The following is a 14,276-nucleotide window of genomic DNA, read 5'->3' as shown; positions in this document are numbered from 1 at the left end:
GAGGAATACAACCAGTGACACACACTCTAACCTCCCACTCATTCATCAGCTCCGTCTCTGTGGTTTTAAGAAACAAGCCTCTTATTACGTCCTGCATCTATTTGCACTGTTTTGCATTTAAATGTGTTCAGTTTTGAATAGGACGTATCAAATTACACGTTACAGCGGCTTATTATTGGCCCCTCGGATGTCGAATTAAATCCGCATCACATTCAGAAAGTTGTCACCCTGCGGTTGTTTCACCACTTTTTAATCCTTCCTGGTATTATTGGTGTTATTTCCATCTTCTGTTGTTCTCCAGGGCTCAGCTGATTCCTACACAAGCCGACCGTCTGACTCGGATGTGTCCCTGGAGGAGGAGAAGGAGGGCGGCCGGCAGGAGAGGGAGCAGCAGGCCACTGTCCAGCTCGAGAGGGCAAAGGTCAGTTTCACTATTTTACACCACAGGACATCATAATGAAACTCATAATCTCAGCTCACAAAGGAAAGACACGTGATTCAGTCTCACTGACTGCTGTCGTAAGACCGTGATCAAGAAGGAGACGCACCGTTTTCAAAAGTTAAAGTCATTTATTAAACAAACTGATTTTACTTGAATACACAACAAAGGTATAAAAAGCACATGGAGGGTGGAGGGCGGTGGAATCAGTGGTGTGTGAGTGTTAAAAGGACAAAGTAAAAGGAAAAACCATAGACTGTATAGAAGAAGTGGACGTAGTCACCGTGACGTCACCCACTGGTTTGTGGACTGCCGTTTTGAAGCCTTGAGTTCCATCTTGTCGCCATCTTGGTTTCTGGCCGTCGCCACCATGCAATACCAGTACCACAAACCAGCTATGATATACCATCGTATACATACCTTTATAATGTCTTATAGAGATACTGTATGGAGGACGGAACCTGCCAAAAATAGATAAACAAATAAATAAATGACTCAATAAATAAATAAATAAATGACTCAATAAATAAATAAATAAATAAATAAATATGTCATAAAATGCAGCAAAAATATTATTAAAAATAAATGTAGCCATTAATTAATTGATCAAATGTGACATAAATTGTTATTTCTGTTTTTACTTTGCTTCTTTAATTATATATTAATTCCATTTATTTATTTACTCTTATGTTTAATTTTCACTTTTATTTATTTATGGATATATTTTAATTAATCAATTAAATTAATTATTTTAGTTAATTAATTAATTGGTTTTTGGCCATCGCCATCTTATCAACATGGGAGTGGGTAAATATGCTGCTTTATGCAAATGTAGCTTATTGCTTTAAAACTGAGCCCGCTACAACCAAAAAATCGCAAGTTGCATTAATACGCTGAAGACGTTAGTGGCGTTAAAATGAATTTGCGTTAACACATTATTTTGGCAGCCATTTTGGCAGCCTTAGATATAACATTTCATATTCTGTGACACGATCACCCATCCCTTATACATATTCTTACTGCTGTGTTTGCAGACTAAAGCCGTGGCGTTTGCTGTGAGGACCAACGTGAGCTACTGTGGCGCTCTGGATGAGGACGTTCCCGTGGCCGGCACCGCTGTCTCCTTTGATGCCAAGGACTTCCTCCACATCAAAGAGGTACGATTCAGGCACTGATGCTAAACCTGTGGCACCGTATGGACGGTTGAATTTAGATTTGAAAAACAAAATCCGCAAGTAAAAATTAAAATTTAAGACATAAAATGGTGCAGAAGTTAAGATATGGGTCGACCTCTAACTCACTCGGTAGAGCATGTACCTCTGAGTCCTTGGCAGTGGCCCGGGTTTGATTCTGACCCGTGGCCCTGAGCTTTTGTTTTTATCTCTCCAATCTACAGAAGTACAACAATGACTGGTGGATCGGCCGTCTGGTGAAAGAAGGCTGTGACATCGGCTTCATTCCGAGTCCTCTGAAGCTGGAAAACATCCGACTCCAGCAGGAACAGAAGAGAGGACGCTTCCACGGGTGAGTAGAGGAGGAGGAGGACGACAGATAGTGAAGACGCATGGATCAAGAGAGGATAAAGAGAGTGTGGTTGATGTGTTGAGGAGAGAGCCACCGTAGGGATGAGTAGAAGCCTGCAGATAGGGAGGAAGTGAGGTGGATGAAAGCCAAGCTGTGTGCTGTGTGCTCCAACCTCTCAGAGGAGTTCCTGGATCGGAGCCAGCTCAGCATTTTCCATCAGATGGGAGGATGTGTTTCGGTCGCCATTAGAGGCCATTAGAGATGTTGAGTACCATCATCTTTCCTCACTTATACCGGTGAGAGAAAAAAGACTTGTTTGTTTTTTAGGTGATGATGTATGAATTTTACGGAAGCCCAGAGAGGCAAGAGAGAACAAATAAATCTGGTGATCTATTTTATAAGTCTGATCTAAATTTTTCGTTCCTGTATTCATGACCTAAAGGGACTGTTTGTAAGAATCCGAAATGCTTGTTAACAGCGACACCTGTGGCCATTAAGTCAACTAAAGTCAGCGTCCTGTTGCTCGCGCTTGTGCTCGCTCTACATAGACATGAACGAGCATCAACATAGTGAGGCGACACACGTCAGCTAAAACCACAATATCACAATAAAACAATAATGATATAAAAATAAATACATGAATAAAAATAACTACAAATAATAATAATAATAATGAATAAATAAATAAGTAAATAAATAATAATTACTTTAAAACCCGTCCCTATTCCCAACACATAATAAAAATAAAAAAAACTTTTTAAATTCCTTAAAAAAAAATCTAATCTGTGAAATGTGAAAATGGATCATCTTTCTACCAGGTTTTTTACTACTACTACTACTACTAATAATAATAATAATAATGTGTTTTTATGACATTTTTTTATGACATTTTTCCAACTTTTTTTTTCCAACTTTTTTTTTCCAACTTTTTTTAACAATAAATAAATAAGTAAATAAATTATAATTACATTAAAATCCGTCCAACTCTGTAATAAAAATAAAAAAATCTCTCTTAAGATCCTTAAAAGAATGTCATCTGTGAAACGTGAAAAAAAAGGTTTTGCCAGAATCATCTTCCTACCAGGTACAGTAGATACATTGTACAAGTACAATAAAACAATATTGATATAAAAATAACTACAAATAATAATAATAAACAAATAATTAAATAAATAAGAATTCAATTTAAACCCGTCCTTATTCCCATCCCATAATAAAATTAAAAAAAAAAAATATTACGTGAAATGTAAAAAGAAAAAAGGTTTTGCCAATGTCACTTTTTTTTTTTTTTTTTTTCATCTTTTCATCTTTTTTTCAGGTAAAATGTTTTGGCAGGTGATCTTTTGATGTTTTTTTCAGGATCAATTTTCAAGTGTTTGTTGTTGTAATGCTCATTTAGGCCACAAGAGGCTGAGGGGCACCTCTACCCCACATTCTAAATATGACTAAAAGCATTCATGTTTTTCACCTGGAAGAAAACGTGAAAAGTTTAATTTTATTCTAGACATTATATTCACTGCTTAACATCATTTTCTGTCGTTAGCTATTTCGTAAGATGATGTGACAGTCCGTGGTCACCCATTAACACGTTTCTCTTTCTGTTGGCTGCCGTCATCGTAGCAGCAAGTCCAGCGGGAACTCCTCCTCCAGTCTGGGAGAAATGGTGTCGGGCACGTTCAAGCCAAACCCCAACGCTCCAGGTCGGTCCTACAGATATACGAGTCTCTCTAGACGTCACATTCACAGAGGGAACTGTTATTTCTGTGTGTATAACAGTATTTATTCAGCTCCTGTGATATTGAGATGTTTTATAATGTCTGATTATTATTAATAGTAGTAGTAATAGCATGCACTCACTCACCTGATCCTTCCTTTCTTTTTCAGGAAAGCAGAAACAGAAAGTGGTGAGTATGATCATTTACTTATTTTTATAACGTTGCTTTAAAGCATCACTCCATTTATATTGATGTATCATGGACGAGTGCTTGTTTTCAATATGAAATGTTGACTGTGTGTGTGTGTGTGTGCGTGTGTGTGTGTGTGTGTGTGTCCTCCCCTCCAGGCTGAGCACATCCCTCCGTATGACGTGGTTCCCTCCATGAGGCCGGTCGTCCTGGTGGGACCGTCCCTGAAAGGTTACGAGGTAAAGACGCACTACTACTGCTCCTCCAGCCGTCTGACTCAGCCTCTTTATCACCACATCATCCTCACATCACTTAGCCAAACTAATGATATAAATACACAATATTCTAGGTTGTGCACTTGTCTTCATTACTGTGTGTCTGATGTTTGGGTCATTACTGACTAATGTTGCGTTTCCACCCAGACTAATTATATTTAAGGCTATTTCAACACTAGATCAACAAGCCTGGAACGAGCTGTATATCAAACTTAACTTGTAATATTGACACCCTCTTGACATGTTTAAAAATACTTTAAAATCAGTTTTTAGAGATCAGTGTTGGTGCTTTTAACATGTGCCATTATTTGCCTTGATTCTTGTGATGTTATCTGTCCCCGTTTGTACTTAGATGTGAAACTTTATACTTTGCTGTCCATCTTGCGAGGACTCCCTGGCAGAAGAGATATTGTATCTCAATGAGGTTGAATAAAGGATAAATCTAAGACATAAAATAATTCCCCTCTAAAGTTAAAGATACATTATAAAACGTACACTGCTCATTGATTTATCAGTTACCATTTGGAACCGCGAGGCGAACAATAAAGGAGGAGGTGGGAGGTTTGGAGCCGGAGTCAGTTGTCATGGAATCACCAGCCTTCGCCTCCCATCCTGGCGTTGCCGTGGTAACAACCTTCTGGGTAAACCGTATCAGTCTGAAAAAAGTGGAGCATGGTTTGAAATTAGAAACAGAGAATAAATGTGCACCGCACTGAGGTTTAGGAAGGAGACGGGAGACTGAACGGTATTTAATGTTTCACGTGAATTGATATCAGACAGCAATTTAGTTCTACAAATATTAAAGCTCATGAAGTAGAAGATGTTGTGTCAGCAGTGCTGTTCTTCTGCCAAAGCCTCAGAGTGAGGATGTAGTTCTTAATAAGAGAGTGCATTGTGTCAAGCTTGTGTGAAAGGTGGTTCTGTTAGTGGTGGAAGAAGTATTCAGATCCTTTGCTGAAGTACTCGATTACAAGTAAAAGATGTAGATGTAGATAAAAGAAAGATGTTCAGAATGTCACATTAGTGTACAGAAGTATTATCAGCAAAATGTACCAGGTCTGTCCTCGACCAAAGAAATTCTTAGTCGACTAACACTCATACGAAAGCACCACTTAAAGTGTTGTGTTTATAAGAGATGTGCTCATCAGTTTCTTAGAAATAAGTCATTCAGCATGAAACCAATCATGACAAATCGACTAAGAAATCTTAGTTGACTGAGACCAAAACGACCGATTAGTCGACTAATTGACTAAGAGGGGGCGGCTCTAAAATGTACTTAAAGTAAAAGTAAAACTCGTTATGCACAAGAATGATCCTTGACATTGATATATAATTATATATTGGATTAATTGAGTATCAATGCTAATGTAATCTAATTCAACTTGTTGGGTAGTTTAATCTGTAATGATGCATCATATTTTATAAATGGATCATATGTTTGAATTTAAAATATTAATGTTCCAATAACCAATAACTGTAGCTGTCAGATAAAAACAGTGGAAGTAAAAAATAGAAGATTTAACTAAAGCTTTGTAACTTATTGTTAAAACTTAGTAACCATTTATCATGTAATAAAATGCCTCTTATATCCATTTAATTAATTAATTTATGTCCCTAAATTCTTCTTCTTTTTGTTATTATTATTATATAATATTAATAATAATAATAATAATAATAATAATAATCATCATCATCATTATTATTTAGTTTTGTATATATATATATATTTCCTTGGTTTACTAAATAATACTATGATAATTTTATTATCGGTGTTTTTTATTTTATTATTTTATTATTATATTTTTTATTTTATTGATTTTATTTTTTAGGTAGCTTTGAGTGATGACTATGGACACTATGGAAGAAAAAAACAAAATGCCAATAAATATATTTGCCTAAAATAATAATAATACAGCGTACTCTAAATGTACTTGGTAACTTTCCACCGCTGTACAGTTGGAAGTCATTGCATGTTAATAGCACTAATTTCCATCTGACAACTGCTCCGTGTTTCAGCTCAGAGGACATGACAACCCTGTCAACCCTCCGCCAGTCACTGTCAATGTGAACGAATCAGAGTGACAACTGGCAGCCTGACACAGACGTTCATGTTTTCATCGAGTCAAACGCCTCGGACCAAGAGGAAGACTGTCTGCCTTTCTCAAAAGAGGCAACTACTTCATCTTGACTTTCTGTTTCAGTTCAAGGCCTCAGACTCGTCGGGAAAAGCTCCAATTCATCACCTGTGTGTTGGTCTTTGTGACACTTCTCACCGTAGCTCTTAATCACGTTATTTAACGCGGCCCACGTTCGCTCTGCGGAGAGCCGGAAGGAGAGAAACTGTAGACGAATCACTCGGTCAAGTGTGTAATTCACAGACTCAGCAGCAGCCTGAATGGACGCCATCAGAATGAATAATAACAGTCCACTTGTTCAGTAGATGTTTGCTTGTAACATGCTTGACACTCTGTCCTCTTCTTCTTCTTCTTCTTCTTGTGTCCTCCGCCTCCTCCCTGATTCATGGCTGCAGGTGACAGATATGATGCAGAAGGCGCTGTTTGACTTCCTGAAGCACAGGTTTGACGGGAGGTGAGCAGTCACAGCGATGCGTCAGTGCATCATCATCATCATCATCCTCCTCCTCCTCCTGCCAGTTTGCTCCGTATGACGTGTGTGTTTTGTTTGTGTTGTTTCAGGATATCCATCACACGGGTAACAGCTGACATATCGTTGGCCAAGAGGTCAGTACTAAACAACCCCAGTAAGAGGGCCATCATTGAGAGATCCAACACCCGCTCCAGCCTGGGTAAAGCTACAGGAACTGCTCCTCCGCTCAATGATGTGCATGTCTCGTAGGTGTTGACTCTGTGGATGTCTTATTATTCCTTCTTCTTCTTCATGGTTGTTGTGTTGCATGTTGTTGTTGTCTCGTTGTAGCGGAGGTCCAGAGTGAAATAGAGAGGATCTTTGAGCTGGCCAGGTCTCTACAGCTGGTGGTGTTGGACGCAGACACCATTAACCATCCAGCACAGCTCATCAAGACCTCATTAGCGCCCATTATCGTCCACGTTAAAGTGTCCTCACCTAAGGTAAGCTTGAAGGCTTGGATACTAAATATCCATCCATATACTGGGTTGGTTTTCACATGTGCTGCCCTCTCCTAGCAGGATGTATAGTTGTAAAGGTACAGTTATGAGAATTGACACTGCATTGAGATCCGATTGCTCAGACCACATTTGGAGGTGGTCATAATTGTATATATTTCCTTGTGTTTTTCTATTGTATATGTTCTCTCCGCAGGTCCTCCAGCGGCTGATCAAATCAAGAGGGAAATCTCAAAGCAAACACTTGAACGTGCAGCTTGTTGCAGCAGAGAAACTAGCACAGTGCCCGTCTGTGAGTGAACTTCAAACACACTTTTACATCTGAAACAAGGAGCAGCAGCAGCTACTCGGTGTTGTTACCGCTGCTGAAGCTTCACATTCCTCTCTTCCCTCTCACCTCAGGAGATGTTTGATATTATTCTGGATGAGAACCAGCTGGAGGACGCCTGTGAACACCTGGCAGAGTACCTGGAGGCGTACTGGCGTGCTACACACACTTCACTTAGCACGCCACTCAACCCCCTGCTGGGACGCAACCTGGGCTCCACGGCTCTCTCCCCGTACCCCGCTGCCATTCAGGTGAACCTGTCAAATAGAAGAAGAAGAAAAACGTTGTTGTCTTGTGATCGCTTCCTTTGGTAGTTCATTTAACTCCCTGATTATTCATCAGTGTGTTTGTATGCTTAATTGTAAAATTCAGTCGCGCAACTTCACATTTATAAACCTTCTAGAAAGAGGAAAATATACAGAATATGTGGAAGTTTGATTCTTCACCCATGGAGTCAGAAGCTGCTGATCTTTGTTTCATTGACAGCAATGAGGAAACTGTTTTACAACCACCTGTGAATCCTGGGAAGAGTTCTGTTTAAAGAATATTTGACTGTCAAGTACTTATACCAGAATCAGAAATACTTTATTACAGTTGCTCTTATATAAAAGCATAAAGAAATATAAGAAAAACAGAAATAAAGGAGTATGTAAATGTCAATTATGTACATAATGCTACAATATAGAACACGATTTATGTAGAAAATATTAATAAATAATAAAAGAAATGAAAAAAATAAGAAATACGTACAAATTTGTGCATCAAACACATACAATATATTTAGAGAAATATAAATACATTTTAAAAAATTAGAAATATAACAAATATGTACAAATATGTGCATCAAATACATACAATATATGTAGAGAAATATAAATAAATACTAAAATAAATAATCAAAATAAGAAATATATGCATCAAACACATACAATATATAACCACAGTGCAAATAAGTAAATAAAGAATGCTGAGAAGTGGGATCTATTAAGTGTGTTATATATATATATAAATACAAAAATAGTATAAATAAGAATTAAATAAGAATATCTCTTAAATTGTACAGTATAAATGAATATTGCACAGTTGAATTATTGCACAATTTATTGTACAGATTAATCAGTATTTTTACGTAAGAATAATTAAGAAACTATGGGTTAGTAGCCGCTGACAGGTGAAATAAGTCTAATAGGTGTTCAACAGCTGTTTACGTTTGATAAAACTAACATTAGATCTACAATGCAATACTTTACAAACGTTTTGCCATTATTGCATCGTGTCTAACATCATGAATCATGCAGTTACTGTATATTATATATATATTTCTCTCTCAAACAGGCCCAAAGAAACCGCAACAGCAACCACACAACGACAGACCTTTCGCCCGTTGAGCGCCGCAACCTGATGCCCGCCGACGAGAACTACCACAACGAGCGGGCGCGGAAAAATCGCAACCGTCTGTCCTCGGGCTCGCAGCACAGCCGAGACCACTCGCCTCTGGTGGAGGAGGACTACCAGGACCCCTACCAGGATTCTTACAAGCCTCACCGTAACCGAGGATCCCCGGGAGGCTACAGCCAGGACTCCAGGCACCGGCACTGAGCCGAGGCCCCCCGCTCGTCTCCTCTCTCTCTAACGGACGACTGATGAAACTACTGCACTCATTTGGACTGTAACAACCCCGTGTCGATGTGTAGTACCTCATTTTCCCTTTGGCCTCCTGCCAAATTAAAGAAATTCACTGCTCTTGCGTTGATGTGAACAAGATATGAAAGTAGCACAAGAGCAGAGAAGTGATGTTTTTAAAAGGGAAGGATGAAGCTGGACCTGATGTGAATATTCTTCTGAGTGCAGGTGAAAGTGTGCAACGCCGGCCGTCTCAGCTGTTACTGTAGCATCATGCAGGTAGGACCGTGATTACAGGTCGCTACCTGCCTCTAGCCAGTGCCACGCAGCACCAGCGGGGATGATCAGCACACAAACCTGTTTGCACGCGTCCAGGAGCAGCTAGAAGAAGAAGAAGAGTGTAATGCATCTTTAATGCTCCTCAAGAGTTTGTTTGTCCGCCGCGATGTTGAGTGTAATAAGTGGAAGCCTGTTCCCCAAATCCAGAGTTTCAAACACATTTTGTTTTTTGAAGTGACATTGTGGTGTTTCTCTGCAGGGTTCATACAGTTGCCCCCTCTCTCTTTGTTATTTCATAACGCCATTAACAAGACAGAGATATTAAACATTTACAGAGCTCCAAACCTCAGGAACGAGAGGTCATTCAGACCGAGAAGTGTGCTGACAGATGTAGCCTTTATCACCCATCTGATGGGGATTTGATTCTGAGCGTTAAGAGTTTTTATAATTATAAAAAAGCTATTAATATATATACAGTATATAGGAACACTTCCAGGACTAGGAGTCACTAGAGTGGTCACGCCAGCATGTTTTTCATACGCCATGCATTCATCTATGAGGGGTGGAAGTGATAAAAATGGATGTGAAATGAAAAATGGAGTGATAAATTATCAATTGATTGGATTCATTTGACTAAAACAGTCAACAGAGCCATGTTTCATCATTTTCACCATCTTAAATTCATCATTCATAACACCAAACTGACATTTATCATCGAAGGAAAGAGGCCTCAAAGGGGGGACGTAAGACAAGTGATGAAAATGCTTACAGATTAACCCCCTGAGACCCGCGATCCCGACTGACTTTACTGCCTTTCAGAGGCTCTAGTAGGTTCAGTTTTAGGGCTAGAGTGAAGCTACAGATATCAGATGAAACTGGAAAACCATTGGTACCAACCATGTCGGGAAGGAGGTTAAATAACGCTCCAAAGTTGAGCAAAATTTTAACGAGGAAAAACTGGCATGGCCATTTTCAAAGGGGTCCCTTGACCTCTGACCTCCAGATATGTGAATGGATGTTATTGTCTCCTATTCTAAAATGGTGTTTGAATATTTCTGCATACAGGGGTCCCTAAACAGTCTTGAATTACATAAATTGGGTCTCACTGTAAAGCTGAGACTCTTGTGGATCCAGTGAGCCCAACTGTGTTCCTGTGTGATGATGTTAGTCCCCATAGGAGACATTTCATTGTAATGAGACCATTTTTTGAAGCTTGAACTCACTGTATAACATGACCTGTGGTGACCTCTAGGATAATCACAGCCTCATAAAACTTTACAGCCACAAACTAGAGACCTAGAGCATTCAGAGGATGGATGACTTTCCTAGCCAGATTGACAATAACGGGGTTTCTGAGCAGTTTACACAACAGTAAGTGCTCGCCATCCAATCGCTGAAAAAATGCAATTCTTGCAGAAATCTCCAAATGTCAAAAGGTTTTGTTCCCAAATCACAGCATGGCTTTTTCTATGGTGTTCCTCAAGGTCTTGGTGTCTTAATGTGGGATTTTGGAGGGATTATTGATCATTTTTATTAATGCTCCAGTGGTAAAAAATGGTTAAATTTAGCACCAAATCTGTGTAACAAATGGAATCAACCCAAAAACTGATGCAACAACTTATGAGACATAGAGCATGGGAATGACCATCATATACTATCATCATGTTCTACGCCCTTCAATTCACATACATTTTCATCACTTCCCTTTTCTTTAATTATTTGTTGTTACTTCCAACCTTGAGGCCACTTTCCTTAAATGATAAATGGCAATTTTGTGTTGTGAATGATGAATTTAAAATGGTGAAAATGATGAAACACAACTCTGTTTTCATCAAATCATGACTGTTTTAGTCAAATCGGCTTTAAATTAATCAAGTCACTTGATCATTTATCAATCCATTTTCATCAATTCATTTTTGTTACTTCCATCACTGATATTTATCAGCTGCTGTTGTCACCTGTTTGACAGGACACCATTTAGAATAGATAGAAGTGGATTTTGGTGAGTGGTTTATACTGAGGGCTTCCATATGTGAATACAGTCCAAATAATTTAAAATGTATTTAAAATTTCACTTTCAGCACATTCCATATATTTCTTCTTTCGAAGCCTTGCTGATAAAAAAAAAGATATATTTCCTCCATCTTACTTTATTATAAAAGGTTTTATGAAACATTTTCATTGAGTAGCAATTTAACAGGCTCCCACGTCCACATTTTAAGACTCCTAATGAGTGAGATCTGAAAGCACTTGGACACGACTCACAAAAATGTCTTTTACATTCATGGAAATGTACAGCAGTTCCCTGTTTATTTTTTAATCAGAAGAATTACTATACCATTATCTTTTAATGACATCTCCTTGTATCTTGTAATTTAATATTTGTTGACAGTTTATTTTTGGTGGGAGATCTCATTGTGCTTCAGTGATTCTGGAAAAAGGAAGAAGGACCAGGAGACTTCTGCTCTTATCTGCCATATAACAGTAGCTTTTATTGTTGTTGTTTCAACACTCTGAAGCAACGGTTTAAAAGATTTGAATACTGCCTGTGAGAGAATGATGCATTGATTAGAAATGTTAATGTGTGCACTGTCATTTTACAGTTGTAATGAAATAAACTGCCCTTATGCTGTTGTATGGATAGCGCTGGTTTTATGTTCTAAAGCATGCACACACCTGTTGTTCGTCTTTATTTCATCATATGTCTTTAATACAAGGCAAGCACTTCAAACCTATAATATAATACATTTTCTTGATAAATCTATCAATATTTAGATATATAAGATGAAGAAATTATTTTTTTCCATAGCCTAAGGTGATAACTTCACAAATATTCTTATATATATATATATATATATATTTATAATCTTTATTTATATAATATAATATATATGTATTATATATATATTTATTTATTTATTATTACATATTTATTTATATTATTTATATATATATATATATATACTATATTATATATCTTTTCACTCAATATTTATATAAATATTATATAATTTGTACCATGCACAGTCAATGATTTGTACCTATAGGACGATGCCAAATTTTCAGAGATGGATGTTAAAGATAGATGTTTAAAAAAATCTTTCAACTAATAGCAGCGCTTAAATTTGAATTTACACATTTACAAAGGTACAAATTTACAGAGGTGGATGTTGAAGATAAATGTTAACAAAATCTTTGCTTATAATAATTATAATAATTTATTTTATTTTTAATGTTATTTATTATACATAGTTTTTAATATTGCCATATTAACTGTACATTTACAAATATAAAAAGGTACTAATTTCACAGAGATGGATGTTAAAGATTGATGTTTTAAAAGATCTTTGTTTATAATAATTTATTTAATTTGATTTATTATGTATAGTTTTTATTTTTGCTATATTCAATGTACATTTACAAATCTAAAAAGGTACAAATTTACAGAGGTGGATGTTAAATATAGATGTTTAAAAAAATCTTTATTTATGATAATTTATTTAATTTTTAATTTTTAATTTTAACTATTATACATAGATGTTATTATTGCTATATTAACCGTACATTTACAAATTTAAAAAAGTACAAATTTACAGAGATGGATGTTAAACATAAATGTTAAAAAAAATCTTTGTTTATAATAATTTATTTAATTTGTATTTATTTATTATATATATATAATTTTTATTATTTTCTATATTAACTGTACATTTACAAATTTAAAAAGATAGAAATTTACAAGGATGGATGTTAAAGATAGATGTTTTAAAATAATCTTTGTTTAGAATAATTTATTTTATTTTAATTTTATTTATTATACCTCATTTTTATTATTGCTATATTAACAGTACATTTAAAAAGGTACAAATTTACAGAGGTGGATGTTGAAGATAGATGTTTAAAAAAATCTTTGTTTGTAATAATTATAATAATGTATTTAATTTTAAGTTAATTTAATTTATTATTACATATTTATTTATATTATATATTATATAATAATATAATTTGCACCATACGCAGTCAATGAAGTGTAGCTACAGGACAGTGCCAAATTTACAGAGATGGATGTTAAACATAAATGTTAAAACAAATCTTTGTTTATAATAATTTATTTAATATTAATTTAATTTAATTTATTATTACATATTTATTTATATTATATATTTAAATATAATATAATATATAATATATAATATATCTATTGTTTTATATATATTTTCACTCAATATTTATATAAATATAATATAATTTGCACCATACACTTTGGATGTTAAAGATACATGTTTAAAAAAAGAAATCTTTGTTTATAATAATTTATTTAAATTTAATTTAATTTGTATTATTATTACATATTTATTTATATAATATAATTAATATAATATAATATATAATATATAATATATGTATTGTTTTATATATACTCAGTATTTATATAAATATAATATAATTTTCACCATACACAGTCAATGATTTGTACCTACAGGACATCTTTGTTTATAATAATAATTTATTTAATTTTAATTTAATTTAATTTATTATTACATATTTATTTATATTATATATTTAAATATAATATAATATATAATATATAATATATAATATATAATATATAACATATAATATATAATATATAATATATAATATATGTATTGTTTTATATATATTTTCACTCAATATTTATATAAATATAATATAATTTGCAGCATACACAGTCAATGATTTGTACCTACAGGACATCTTTGTTTATAATAATAATTTATTTAATATTAATTTAATTTAATTTATTATTACATATTTATT

General features: G+C 35.2%; 1 protein-coding gene across 5 annotated transcripts in view; it reads left to right on the top strand.

Annotated features, from left to right (window-relative positions):
• cacnb4a (calcium channel, voltage-dependent, beta 4a subunit) overlaps window positions 1-12,119 on the top strand; it is a 40,690-nt gene extending 28,571 nt beyond the window's left edge. For 3 of the 5 annotated variants that reach the window (XM_074657929.1, XM_074657928.1, XM_074657932.1), the window contains 12 exons: window positions 302-421; window positions 1,474-1,596; window positions 1,836-1,963; window positions 3,584-3,663; window positions 3,848-3,867; window positions 4,026-4,106; window positions 6,673-6,731; window positions 6,839-6,948; window positions 7,080-7,231; window positions 7,443-7,538; window positions 7,649-7,825; window positions 8,910-12,119. In XM_074657929.1, the coding sequence (XP_074514030.1) occupies window positions 302-421; window positions 1,474-1,596; window positions 1,836-1,963; window positions 3,584-3,663; window positions 3,848-3,867; window positions 4,026-4,106; window positions 6,673-6,731; window positions 6,839-6,948; window positions 7,080-7,231; window positions 7,443-7,538; window positions 7,649-7,825; window positions 8,910-9,173 (1,410 nt within the window). In that variant the 3' untranslated portion in view covers window positions 9,174-12,119. The remainder of the gene's footprint in view (window positions 1-301; window positions 422-1,473; window positions 1,597-1,835; window positions 1,964-3,583; window positions 3,664-3,847; window positions 3,868-4,025; window positions 4,107-6,672; window positions 6,732-6,838; window positions 6,949-7,079; window positions 7,232-7,442; window positions 7,539-7,648; window positions 7,826-8,909) is intronic. The other 2 variants (XM_074657931.1, XM_074657930.1) reach the window with 1 other exon arrangement.
• Window positions 12,120-14,276: the final 2,157 nt, after the last annotated feature.

This window comes from Sebastes fasciatus, chromosome 14 (assembly GCF_043250625.1).
Source record: "Sebastes fasciatus isolate fSebFas1 chromosome 14, fSebFas1.pri, whole genome shotgun sequence".
NCBI classification, from domain to species: domain Eukaryota; kingdom Metazoa; phylum Chordata; class Actinopteri; order Perciformes; family Sebastidae; genus Sebastes; species Sebastes fasciatus.
This window is presented reverse-complemented; position numbering and strand designations above follow the sequence as displayed.